Source organism: Narcine bancroftii, chromosome 7 (genome assembly GCF_036971445.1).
Source record: "Narcine bancroftii isolate sNarBan1 chromosome 7, sNarBan1.hap1, whole genome shotgun sequence".
Taxonomy (NCBI): Eukaryota; Metazoa; Chordata; class Chondrichthyes; order Torpediniformes; family Narcinidae; genus Narcine; species Narcine bancroftii.
In genome coordinates, this window is record NC_091475.1 from 44,875,605 (window position 1) to 44,889,196 (window position 13,592).

The 13,592-nt window shown below is 39.0% G+C and overlaps 1 protein-coding gene across 2 annotated transcripts in view; it reads right to left on the reverse strand.

Moving 5' to 3' along the window:
* The window catches only part of LOC138738843 (mitogen-activated protein kinase kinase kinase 15-like), a 128,571-nt gene extending 115,275 nt beyond the window's left edge, over positions 1-13,296 (reverse strand). For both annotated transcript variants that reach the window (XM_069889922.1, XM_069889923.1), the window contains exon 1: positions 11,311-13,296. In XM_069889922.1, the coding sequence (XP_069746023.1) occupies positions 11,311-11,635 (325 nt within the window). In that variant the 5' untranslated portion in view covers positions 11,636-13,296. The remainder of the gene's footprint in view (positions 1-11,310) is intronic.
* Positions 13,297-13,592: the final 296 nt, after the last annotated feature.

Consider the following 13,592-nt stretch of genomic DNA (forward strand, 5'->3'; position numbering starts at 1 on the left):
CCAGTGTGGAAATCCCTTTGGGGAGTGGAACCTTGCAGAGGGATCTGACCTTGGTATGAAAACCATTCAAAATAAGTACACAGCCTAACAAAAAAAACACAGTACTTCTGAAAAGGAAAGGCTCCATGTGTGGTCAACAAATAGACAGCATTACACAGAGATCAAAAATCTTACCCAAATCCAAGGGAAATCAAGGTATCTGAGTGGTTATAGAGTCTAAGGAATTTAAAAAGTTACTTGACAAAGAAAATTGCAGAGTAAAATATGAATGAAAAGGGAAAGAGATTGGTCAGAGGAAATTATATTTAAAAACAAATGCATATTAAACCATCATAATTATAAATAAAATAGACCGTTGGTTCATGCATTGTTTCAGTGTGCTGAGTGGAGTGGAAACCAAATAAATGTCAGCAATACCAAACAACTCACATCTAGGACATCGTGCGTTTGTGTTTTAAAAAAAAGTAGAGAAAATACTAACAGTTAAGAGAAACAAATCTCCTGCATTGAATAATTTCTACCACAGAATGTTAAAAGAAACACGATGGGTAAATTGAAGGCACATCACCATTTTCAAAAATTGTATCTCTTGATTTACATTCTTGAGAAGAACTGATCATTACAGAAAAATTATGTCTCAAACATGCTCAAGGGACTTGCATAATTTCAATAGATGAGTTTACTCATATAATAGCTGTCCCAAACTCAATTAAACACAGATTCAAGCAGCAAGATAAATGGTTTATGTTTGCAGCGCCCACGTACTGTAGTCATAAGGGGTCAAAGAAATACAACACAGAAACAGGCCCTTCACACAACCAGTGCTGGCGGTCTGGATTGAACGAAAGTCGTTGGAGCTTTGAAGCTGCAGCTCCTAAAAAACTGTGAGCTTTGACTTTATCGATGCCCTTCAAGATTTTGTAGACCTCTGCACATCATCTCTGCTTCCAATACTTCCAACAGCTTTCCAGAGCTGCTTCCAACAGCTTTCCAGAGAACACACTAACACTTACAATTATTGTACAATTATTTTTAATTCACTTTTCTCCAAATTATACCTGAATATTTTATGAAAAAGCTATATAACAATGTGAATTATTTTTAGGTTAAGTATATGATTTTTTTTTAATATGCATATTACCTACTAGTTCTAATGGTTTTTAAAATTTATAGAACACTACAGCACAGAAAACTGGCCATTCATTCTCTCTAGTCTGTGCTAACTATCATCTCGCTAGTCCCACTGACCTGCTCCCACTCCATAACCCTCCAGACCTCTCCCATCCATGTATCTATTCAATTTATTCTTAAAACACAGAATCGAGCACACATTCACCACATCAGGTGGCAGCTCATTCCATACTCTCACTGCCCTCTGAATGAAGAACTTCCCCCTAAATATTCCCCCTAAACCTTTCTCCTTTCAGCTTAAAACTATGACCTCTTATATTTATCTCCCCAAATCTGTGGAAAAAGCTTACTCGCATCTAGTCTGTCTATACCTCTCATAATCTTGTAAACCTCTATCAAAAATCTCCCCTCATTCTTCTTTGTTCCAAGAAATAAAGTCCTAACCTGTTTATTCTTCCCCTGTAACTCAGCTCACGACAGCATCCTAGTAAATCTTCTCTGCCCACTTTCAATCTTACGGATATCCTTCCAGTAGCAGGAGCCTAGAACTGTACACAATATTCCAAATTTGGCCTCACCAATGTCTTAAACAACTTCAACATAACATCTCAACTGAGGAGGAGTCACGTGATGGAGTAGTGGTCGGTAGGGTAAAACCAGCCCTCTCCAGAAAAAAAAGAAAAAAAGTCAAGAAAAGACAAAGTTCAACAAATATAAAATATAAGAAATAGAAGATAAAGTTGCAGAGAAGAGAAAGAAGATGGCACCCAAGAAGGAAAAAGTAAAAACAGGAAAAAAAGAAGAAAAGTCACCAGAAAAGAAAGAAGAAGGCCTTACCTGAACGAAGGAACAGGGAGATGTGGTGATGAAGAGCGCCCGATCTCCGAGGTTGGTGCCAGCCCTGCGGAATCACGACCTCCCCGACCGGTGGACTGCAAAAATGGCATGAGCAGTGCGCAATCAAAGGTAAAAGAAAACACCAATGGGAGGGGGGCTCAGCTGAGGAGTGGGCAACCACGGCGTGACCAGCTGAGGGATGCCCAACACCAAGGCTCTCAGCTGGAAGATGAGAAAGGCGGCAGGAGAGGGAGTGAGGTACCAGGCAAGAAAGAAAGTCGACGGGGTGAACAGCAAGAGGAGCAGCAGCAGGAGGCCCGACAGATGAGCAGCCCAGAAGGGGAGGACAAACAGCAAGAGGCCCAGCAAGAAGAGGCCCGACAAAGTGATACAAGCAACTCATCAGGAAAATCAGAAGAGATACAGATACAAAGAAGAGGACACAAACACAGGTACAGACACAGAAGAAGAGGAAGATGACCAAGATCTTCACAGAGAAATAGAAGGTAAAACAGATGGACAGAATATAGATAAAGCTTTTTTTTGAAGAACAAATGAGAGCATTAAAAGAATGGTTGTCATTAGAATTTAGTGCAATTAAAAGAAAAATGAAAACAACAGAAGATAAAATACAAAGATTAGAACTAGCCATGAAAGAAATAGGGAAAAGAGTAGAAAATGTGGAAGAAGGGGAAATGGCTGTAGAAATGGAAGTAAACGACTTAAGAAGAAAATTGGAAGAAAGTGACAAAAAAATTAAAGAGACTCAAGAGTTGTTATCTCAGAAAATTGATATGTTGGAAAATTATAGTAGGCGAAACAACATAAAAATAGTGGGCCTGAAGGAAGGTGAAGAAGGCACAGACATGAAGGAATTTATAAAAGAATGGATCCCGAAGGTCCTGGGAATGACAGAAATGCAGAAAGAAATGGAAATAGAAAGGCCACACAAAACACTAGCTCCGAAACTGCAGATACATCAAAAACCAAGATCCATTTTAGTAAAATTTTTGAGATATACGACAAGAGAAAATATACTGGAGCGGGCAAGAAATAAAATTAGACAAGATAATAAACCATTGGAATACAAGGGTCAAAAAATATTTTTTTACCCAGACATAAGTTTTGAACTCTTAAAGAAGAGGAAGGAGTTTAATACAGCAAAATCGATCCTATGGAAAAAAGGTTCTAAATTAATGCTAAGACATCCAGCTGCGCTTAAAATATTTATACCCGGGGAGCAAGACAGACTGTTCTCTGATCCAGAGGAAGCACAAGAATTCGCAGAGCGTTTCAGGACAGGAGAGATGAAAAGATATAATAAGAATGAAGAATGGCAATAAAGTTTATATACAGATGTTAAAACAATGTATATGTAAAGAACTAAAGAGGGAAAAGGGAAGGAGGAAGTAAGGGGGAAAAAGGGAGAGCTTTGTTATATGTGTAAAAAAAAAGTGTTTTCTTGGGGGGAGTTGTGGGATGAGAGACTAACACTGAGAAATCAGTTGACGCTTGCGAAAAAGATCGCAATCCAAATGGAAAGGGGAGTTGTGGTTGCCTGGCAAGGGATAAGGGGCAACTCAGAGAGGAGGAGGGCATTTGGGGTTAAGGTAATGTTGGGTGTGGGAATTGTTAGAGTATTTTATGTTTTAAATGTGTTTTCATACATGGAGTTTAAAACAAGAAAACTGAGAGATGAAAATGGGGAAAAGGGGGATGGAGGTGGTGAGGAAGTAGAAATGAGGTGTAAACAAGATACAAGATGGCCACGTTGAACTATATGACAATAAACATTAATGGAATACATAACCAAATTAAAAGGAAGAGGCTATTAAATTTATTGAAAAAAGAAAAAAATAGATTTGTGCAGGAAATGCAACTAACTGAAGAGGAATATAACAAATTAAAGAGAGACTAGGTAGGACACATAGCGGCATCATATAATTCAAAAAATAGAGGTGTAGCCATATTAATTAATAAAAATGTACCAATCACAATAGAGGAGGAAATAGATCCACCGGGGAGGTATGTAATGATAAAGTGTCAGATATACTTAGAATTTTGGAATTTGCTCAATATATATGCACCTAATGAGGAGGATTCAAAAGTTTATGCAGGATTTTTTTTTGAAGATTGTAGGTACACAAGGAAATATATTGATAGGAGGGGATTTTAACCTTAATTTGAATCCAATGTTGGATAAAACTGGACAAAAGACAAGCAAAAAGAATAAAGTAGCCAAATTTATGGTTAAATCCATGCAGGAAATGAAACATGGATATATGGAGGAAGCAGCATCCAAGAGAGAAGGAATATTCATATTATTCGAGTAGGCATAAAACATACTCAAGGATTGATATGTTTTTGTTGTCAGACAATATTCAAGGGAAAGTTAGGAAAACTGAGTATAAAGCTAGACTATTATCTGATCATTCACCCCTGTTATTAGTAATAGAACTGGAGGACATCCCACCAAGAACATATAGATGGAGGTTAAACTCCATGCTACTTAAAAGGCAGGAATTTAGATAGTTTATTGAACGCCATTTAAAACATATTTTGAAATAAACACGGATTCAGTGAAAGACAAATTTATATTATGGGACGCAATGAAAACCTTCATTAGAGGATAGATAATAAGTTATGTCCTCTCTCTCTCTTCTTTCTCTTTGGCTTGGCTTCGCAGACGAAGATTTATGGAGGGGTAGGTCCACGTCTGCTGCAGGCTCGTTGGTGACTGACAAGTCCGATGCAGGACAGGCATGCATGGTTGCAGCGGTTGCAAGGGAAAATTGGTTGGTTGGGGTTGGGTGTTGGGTTTTTCCTCCTTTGTCTTTTGTCAGTTGAGGTGGGCTCTGCGGTCTTCATCAAAGGAGGTTGCTGCCCGCCGAACTGTGAGGCGCCAAGATGCATGGTTGGAGGCGATATCAGCCCACTGGCGGTGGTCAATGTGGCAGGCACCAAGAGATTTCTTTAAGCAGTCCTTATACCTCTTCTTTGGTGCACTCTGTCTCGGTGGCCAGTGGAGAGATCGCCATTATGTAACTAAGATGAAAAAGGACTACAATCAGGAAATAGAGCAGTTGGAAAGGGAGATAGTAAGTACAGAAAAGGAACTAGTAAAAAGGGATGATATAACAAAAAAGAGAGAATTGGCGGACAAAAAAATAAAATACGAACCATTACAAACGTACAAGGTGGAGAAGAACACAATGAAAATAAAGCAAAAGTATTACGAACTGGGAGAAAAAGAAACAAAATATTAGCCTGGCAACTTAAAACAGAACAAGCTAAAAGAACTGTATTGGAATCAAGGAAAAAGGACAGACAAATTACATATAACCCAATAGAGATGAATGAGAACTTTAAGGAATTTTATGAACAATTATACCAAACTGAGAACAAGGGGAAAGATGATAAAATAGAAGAGTTTTTAGCTAAAACTGAACTGCCGAAATTGCTAACGTTGATAGGGAGGGTAAATTGCATTCAAATGAATGTTTTCCCAAGGATACAATACTTATCTCAATCATTGCCAATTCCCTTAACAGAAAATTCTTTAATTAACTAAAGAGAATAATAAGGAAATTCTTGTAGAAAGGGGGAAAAACGAGGGTAGCGTTAGATACCAAACTTTAAAAATTATTATAGAGCCGCACAATTAAGGTATTTATCAGTTTTTTAACCAGACAAGGGAAAAACCAGACTGGACTACGATAGAACTAGATAAAATAGGGGAGAAGGTACCGGAACATATAGTTTATAAGTGGGATGAAAAGCTCACCAGTATTGCATCATTTACTTAATATATGGAAGAAGATCCACTTAGAAAGGAAATAAAAGAATTACCAAATACCAAAATTGTTATTGACACAAAACCCACTAATCCCTTTTACAACAGATAACCTTTCCTTCAGAGAATGGGAAAGAAAAGGAATCAAAAGAATAGGAAATTGGTTTTTGGGAAATCATTTATTAATATTTGAATATATATTACAAATATGGAATAACTCATGGTACAATGTTTGCATATCATCAATTGAAAGCTTATTTAAAGGATAAATTGGGAAACAGACTTCGATTACCAGAAGGAAGCAGCTTTGAATATGTGATTTCAGACACAATGATAATTAAAAGATTTATAACGAACATGTACATTAAGCTGCAAGATAAGGAAAAGGATGAAATAAACTATAAACCTAAAGTGGGAAAAGGATTTAAACACAAAGATAAAAAATGAAGCATGGGAAAAGTTATGTTCTAGAACTATGAAGAAAACAATAAACACAAGGTTACGCATGATACAGTATAATTGGTTACACAGGGTATATATCATGCCTCAAAAGTTAAAAAGAATGAGATCCAACATTATCAGATAGATGTTTTCGCTGTAAGGAAACGGGAACAACAGTACATGCAATTTGGACATGTACGAAAGTGAAAATGTTTTGGGAAGATCTAAATCAGATATTAAACAAAATGACAAAAAAAACATACCAAAAAGTCAAGAGATCTTTCCTCAAAGTAAAAAAGATTTATTACGATAGCCTTAGGAGTAGCAAAAAAATGTATAATGTCAACTTGGAAAATGGAACAGAGCCTGAGAATACAGCAATGGTACATGGAAATGAATAAATGTATTCCATTGGAAAAAATAACGTATAATTTAAAAAAAATAAAGTTACATTATTTGAACAAATTTGGGAACCATACATGGGATATAACAGAGAGGGCTTGCCTCGGACCTCCACCCCCTAAAATGATAAGAAGACAAAATGACTTGATCCAGTGTGTAAAAGTATATGACACATTTTTCTTGTTTATTTTTCATTGTGTGACGACATTGTTTTCTGGTTGTATTGTATTGTATATTTATTGGTTTTGGAGGGGGGGAGGGGGGAGAGGGGGTAGGGGGGAACAAAGGGAGAAAATGCCACTGTGTATATTTAATGAGAAACTTTTGTATATATTTTGGTTGATATGGTTCACATTGTGAAAAATTAAAAATTATTAATTTTTTTTTTAAAATAACATCCCAACTCCTGTTCTCAGTACTTTGATTTATAAAGGCTAATGTGACCAACACTTTCTTTACAACCCTGTCCACATGTGACACCATCTTCAGGGATCAATATATCTGTATTCCCAGATCTCTCTGCTCCTCCACACTTCTCAGTGCCCTACCATTTACTGTGTACGTCCCTTCCAAAATGCATCACCTCATACTTGTCTACATTAAACTCCATCTGCTATTCTTTTGGCGCATTCTCCCAGTTGGTCCATATCCCTCCGTAAGCTTTGAAAATCGACCTCATTGTTCACAATGCCTTCTAACTTTGTGCCATCAGCTAACTTGCTGATCCAGTTTATCACATTAGCATCCAGATCATTGATATATACAACAAACAACAATGGTCCCAACATGGATCCCTAGGGCACACCACTAGTCACCGGCCTCCAGTCTGAGAGGCTACCACTCTGTTTTCTCCCACAGCCAATTACGCATCCACTTTACAACCTCTCCATGGATACCTAGTGTCATAACCTTCTGAACTAACCTCCTATGTGGGAATTTGTCAAAGGCTTTACAGTACTAAAGTCCAGGTAGTCAACACCCACAGCCTTTCCTGCATCTACCTTCCTCGTAACTTCCTCAAAAAATTCTAAAAGATTCATTAAACATGACCGACCACACACAAAGCCATGCTCACTGTCCTTAATCAGCCTTGACTGTCTAAATACCTATATATCCTGTCCCTCAGAACCCCTAATAATTTACCTGTAGATTATAGGTTAATGACAATACTTTTCAAAAGTTATTCACTGATTCTTGAAGCATCAATGGTTTCTTCTTTCGATTGCAGATCAGCAGGACATCTAACTAGGATAGAATTACTAATCAATGCCATTTTTATAGTGAACTACTTTCACAATACATGCAGTCATATCATAAGGAGTTCTTCATCAAGGCGAAATGCATACAATATATACTACACTGCTTTCTCGAAAAAAATAAATACCAAACCCATGACAGTATCTGCACAAAATAGCACAAGTAACTTGCTACATAACTCATTATATATAGTCAACCACTATATTTAGCCAAGTACAAAATTCCTTATTTAATCCAGTCCACTACAGCACTGCAAATAAATCAGGATTAACAGAATGTTCTCCAATGTCAATCAGCCCAATTAATGACACATACAGAGTACTTCACAGATAATAAACCTCACATTTTGTACTAATGAAGAACATTGAGTAGAATATAATGATGAATGCAAGACATCACATGTATTTCTAAACTCAATTCTACTTTCCAAAACATTATATGAACAAGCATGAGAATTGAACTTTACATTGTTTCCCAAATAACACAAATCCACAATCACAATGTAAACAACGTTTGCAATCCTGGGAGGTGGGGGTGAATTGCATTCCTAGAAAATGGTCCACATCATAATTTTCCATATTGTCAATGCAAGTCAACAAGGAAGGTTGTAAAATAAACAAATTTTATTCACATTTTTTTTGCAAATTCCATGAGAACAAATTTTATTCACTTCTCAAACTGTTGGGTAATGATTTGTGAATTCGCCGAGTGTGAATTTTGGTTACCTCAGCAGCTGTATCACAGGGACAACTGCAATAGCAACTTGTACATTTTTCTTCATATACCCCATATTTTAGCCTGTTTCATACTGCCGTGTCATCACTCTCCATGACTCCCACAGATAGTACACCTTTTTTTTTCTCTGCTGACCTTTTTGAAGTTATGTCATTGCTGCCTCGCTCCTATCCCACTCCTTCCCTTTCTGTGTTCATCAGTAAATGCAACCCAATCTCCTTTGCTGCACTCTGCTAACCACTGAGGATTGTGAACTCTCCTATTGCGCACATAACACAGGATGTGTCCAAGTCTAAACTGCAACCAAGGGCTGGTCAACACTCCAGAACATTCACCCAGATCTGTATTTATGGTTTTCTTGTTCTGTACCCCTGTATCTGCTCTTGGTGGCCTCCCCAAACACATCCACCATGGACGCCTTCTTTCCATATCCGTTGTATCACAGCGTTTGGTTCACTTGGTCTCCCACAGTCAAGTTATTATGTTCACAGTCTTTACTGATGACCCTCCAGCAATCAACATGCAAAGACCCAGGTTTTAAAATACACTCCAAATACTTATTCTTTATTCATATTCCTCATTTGTGCTGCAAACACACCTCTGGGAGTATCACCTACTGTTCTGACGAACTAAGGGATTACACCATTGGATGTGCAGTCAATCGAAGTCCCACTGACCCAGCTTCTATTTTTCCTCTTTTCTGCTGGAGCTTGCATTCGGTTTTTTCCCCTCACCTTATAACTCAAGCTTATGTTCCCCTTCTTTGACATTCTCTGCATGGCGCTGGTGATCCCTGACTGTACCACATCCTGTTTCACAGAGCATCTGATCTCACCACACTTTGGTTACCCAGGCACACATCACTCCTCTTCCCAGAGAGAGGATAAGTGGATGCTATTTTTCCCATTCATCTCCTTCACGTGGTTGATGTTGATCTCGATGTAGTCATATCTGAGAGCTTTCGAATTTCAGATATTTTAAGAGCTCACTCTGTATGCACTGGCATGCAACATTCCATCTCCTGACTTCCTCCAACCTTATCCTTTAACACCATATTACTGTATATTGGTGAAAAGTATTTGAGATTCCAAGCCTTGCAGCAATACTGATCCTGATGTCTTCAACTGAAAGAGGCTACAAATGTGTTGCTTGCAACTCCCTCTCCAGGTGTACAGTTAACTCCATTTAATTTAGTCAGCTCTTCGCTCTCCATTTCTAAGCATAGAGGTATCCTGACTGGAATCCATTAATGTCAGTTTTCTGGCTTTTGGTGGCCTTTCCAAATACAGTACTTCCAAAAGTTAACCTCCTGTACCCAAAGTTGTCTTCTTCAGGGAGTTTAATTTCCAAACAAAGTGCCCTATCTGGTGACAAAACAGTGAGCTGCCTGAACCAGTCATGCTGAGGACAGGTAACTACCAAACTTCCTACCTCCAGTATTCACATGATCTATGGCTTCCCGACAAGGAGACACGTAGAATCAACATGTCTAGAGCTCAAGAGATCATCCCTGTGGGGGCATCTCAGAGCCCTGATGAAAACTATTTCACATCCCTCCATACTTGTAGCCACAAGTATCTGAACGGTCAGATCTAATGTGTCAACGAGCTTGGGTTTGAATTTCCCCATTTGCCAGCCATGCCAAATGATTCTGCGGCGCCCAATCGCACCAAGCCTGAAAGATACACCTTTAACCTGATGACATAGACGCTCACTGATGTGACTCTTCTGGTGCCTGGTTGCCTACAACAAACACTCCCAGAAATCTCTGAACGTTCTCAATTAAAATGAATCATCAATACTATCACTTTCCTTGATGACGACCTGGTCTACGATCCATGGGGCTAATGGCCATGGCCACTTAATTCTCAGCCCCATTACTATTATTCTGCCTCCCTCTTATCATATTCATTTGCCTTGCTCTGTTCCCTGACATCTCCTGGACCTCCATAATATCATTTGATATCAGCATCATTTTTACCTGAACATTCTTTTGTGACTTACCAACATAGCACCAGATCCTTATTATCCTGTGGAATTTCTTGTTCACTGAGGGAATCCTCCTTTCCCCCTTTCCCACTTGCCAGTGATCCCAGGAATCGAACGCCACTTGGCCTTTAGAGTGGCAAGCGTGAAAGCAAAATCTGCTCAGATGACGTCACCTCACACTGGAGATTGCCGGCCTTGACCCCTAGTTCAATCCCCGGCATCTGCAGACGCCTGCATTGAGATCAGGCAAGTGTGGAACGGGCTATTGCCTTCCTATTAAAGGTAGAACAGACCAAAACCAGGGGAGAATCCCTTGCAAGTGTGAAAGCGTTCACTGTCCTAGTTAGGAGTGGTGTAGTGTGAAAGGCCCCATTCAATTTACTGGGCTACAAGTGTCTTTAGTTTCAGCTCTCCCCAAAGCAATATCTCCCACCAGGCAAGAATGTATCATTTGCTGGTTCTTTATATTGATGTTTTACAGGTGGAAAGAGTCATGCAAACAATGTATGAACACACAACAGCACACCAACTACATTTTATTAAAAGGTTATGCACTATTTGATCATTTCTTTTAGTGAAAAGATGAAAATTTTTACAATATTGCAAATATCAAAATGCATTTATGCAAGATTATCATTTATATCTAGGAATGCGACAATAACATCTTCATTTTGAAAATTTACATCAACCAGACATTGATGTACTGCTTTCCCCTTTAAACTAACCTGCGTGGTAAAAGGAGTCCAGAACCGGCGCTTCCCCGAAGTCGAGTTGACCGAAGGGGAGGATAGTGAGATCGGCGTCAAGGCTCCGGCAGGCTCGGTCCAAACACTGCAGCGCACCCCACTCGGTGCTGTGAGGCTTGGCCGTCTCGTTGAGGACACAGACCGCCCGCAGGCACCGTGACCGGGGCAACGCCGCGATCCCCGAGCCGCCGCCCGCAACCCCTGGCCGCTGAGCGGCTGCGGTTTCCCTTCTGCTGCCCGCGGGATCCTCGCACGTTGTGCCCGTTTCAGACCAGAGGCAGCGGGTCGAGTAGCTCCTGTTCATCTCCGCTTGTCGAAGGCAGGAATCAGGACTTTCCGAACAAACTTGACCTCAGCGGTCTCTTCGCTCCCACTCACATTCTAGGTGTCTGCTGGGCGCGTAATGTCTCAATGCAAATTGGCCGAAATAGAGAATGAGCACCCCCTGCCTCCAAGTTGTAACTAGACCAAATTAAATCTCCACCTTAAGCAATCCCTATGCCATTGGTGCTCTGCAGGACCGGTGCTAGGAATTGCGGGGCCCAATTAGAAAATTGATGTTTTATTTTTCGTGTAGTATGCCAGTCTTAGCCAAAAAGCATTAAATCCTTGATATACTAAATATTGAAAGACAATATGAAAGTTTTAATTTTTCAAGTCTTTTAGAAACAGACTTTTCTGGGTTTTTTATTTGCAAAATCTTTCAAAATAATTTCTAAGTCAATGGTTTTAGTAATGTTATTTTCTATAGATAGCATCGCCAAGTTGTTTAGTCGCTCTTGTTGACCGTGAGTGTGTTTTAATCAGTTTTAGTTTTGAAAAACTTCTTTCGCCCGATGCGATTGTTACAGGCATTGTTGAGTAAATCCTCAAAGCAATAAAAACACGAGGAAATGCTGTGAAGCGACTGTTTATGACCAGGTATTCAAACAGAGCTTCAAGTTAGTTGTTTCAGTAACTACCCCTCCATCAGTGCTCTGTTTTAGTATGGTGTCAGTTAAAGCTGCTTCGTGGTCTGCCGTGTGTTTCCTTATTTCTGCCTTTTGTAAGGTCTGAAAATTATTAAAAAATCCAAATAATTTTACATGGCTTTTAAGCTGCTTAAATCGAAACTCTAAAGATTGAATAGCTTTGTCTAGCACTAAGCTGAAGCACTGAACTCTGTATGCTTCTTTTGGATCATCTGAAGCTTGATCTTTTGCCTCATATGAAAACATTCTCTTCCTTCCACTAGTTTTTTTTCTTGATATTGTCTAAACTCCAATGGTAATTCAACAGCTTCAGCCAATTCATTTGCACCTCTTAGGACATCATTAAAACTGCCCTCTCTATAAATTCTTAGCCATGATAATAGTTTTTCAAATGACTCCATGCCTTCATCAATGTCCTTTGTCTCACCTTGTAGTTCTTTGCTTACATAGTTAACTTTAAAAAGTACTTCATGCCAAAATATCAAAGAAACTAAATATTTGTAGTCTTTGAGCTGGTTTGCTTCTGCTTTTACCTTTGGCTCATCTGTTATCTCTGATATTTCCACAAGAGCATCATATACTTCTCCAACCTGATAACGAACAGCTTTAACACTATCAATAATACTTTAACACTATCAATCCGACACTCCCACCTTGTGTTGCTCAAGGGTTTCACTGGTAAAAACTGCCCACCTCTTAGTTGATGCTGAGATCTTTTGCAAGATCCCAAAAAATGTTAAAGCATCTGGACAACACTTGGCTACATCTCCGAGTCAAAGGTTATAATTGTGACATGCACAGGGTACAAAGAAAGCTCTTGAATTAACCTTCAACAGTCATGCTTGTACTGCAGATGTGTGAACTTTCATAGCCTTGGCCTCGAATATCTTTCACCTCTAAATTTAATTCCTTCAGTGTGTTTAATAATGTTTTATATAAATCTTCTCCTGTGCTACTTTCAACCTGCATAAACTTTATGAAATGTCCATAAACACCTGAAGGAGCCAAATTATCATCAGACACATACCTGATCATTAGAGACATTTGCTCTTGGTGACTCATACCAGTCTAAAATTATGGTGTAGTACTTAGCTGCTTTTACGCATTTCAGTATCTCATTCAAATCAGCTGTCTAGTAGTTCATTCTGAGTATCTTTTTCCTAAATAGTGATTATGAATTTCGTGGGTTTTGACTTTTCGCAAATGTTCTTCAAGAACAGGGTCAAACTTTCCAAACAGCTCAACAAGACCTAAAAAGTTTCCATTGTGCACACTCTCATTACCAACTTT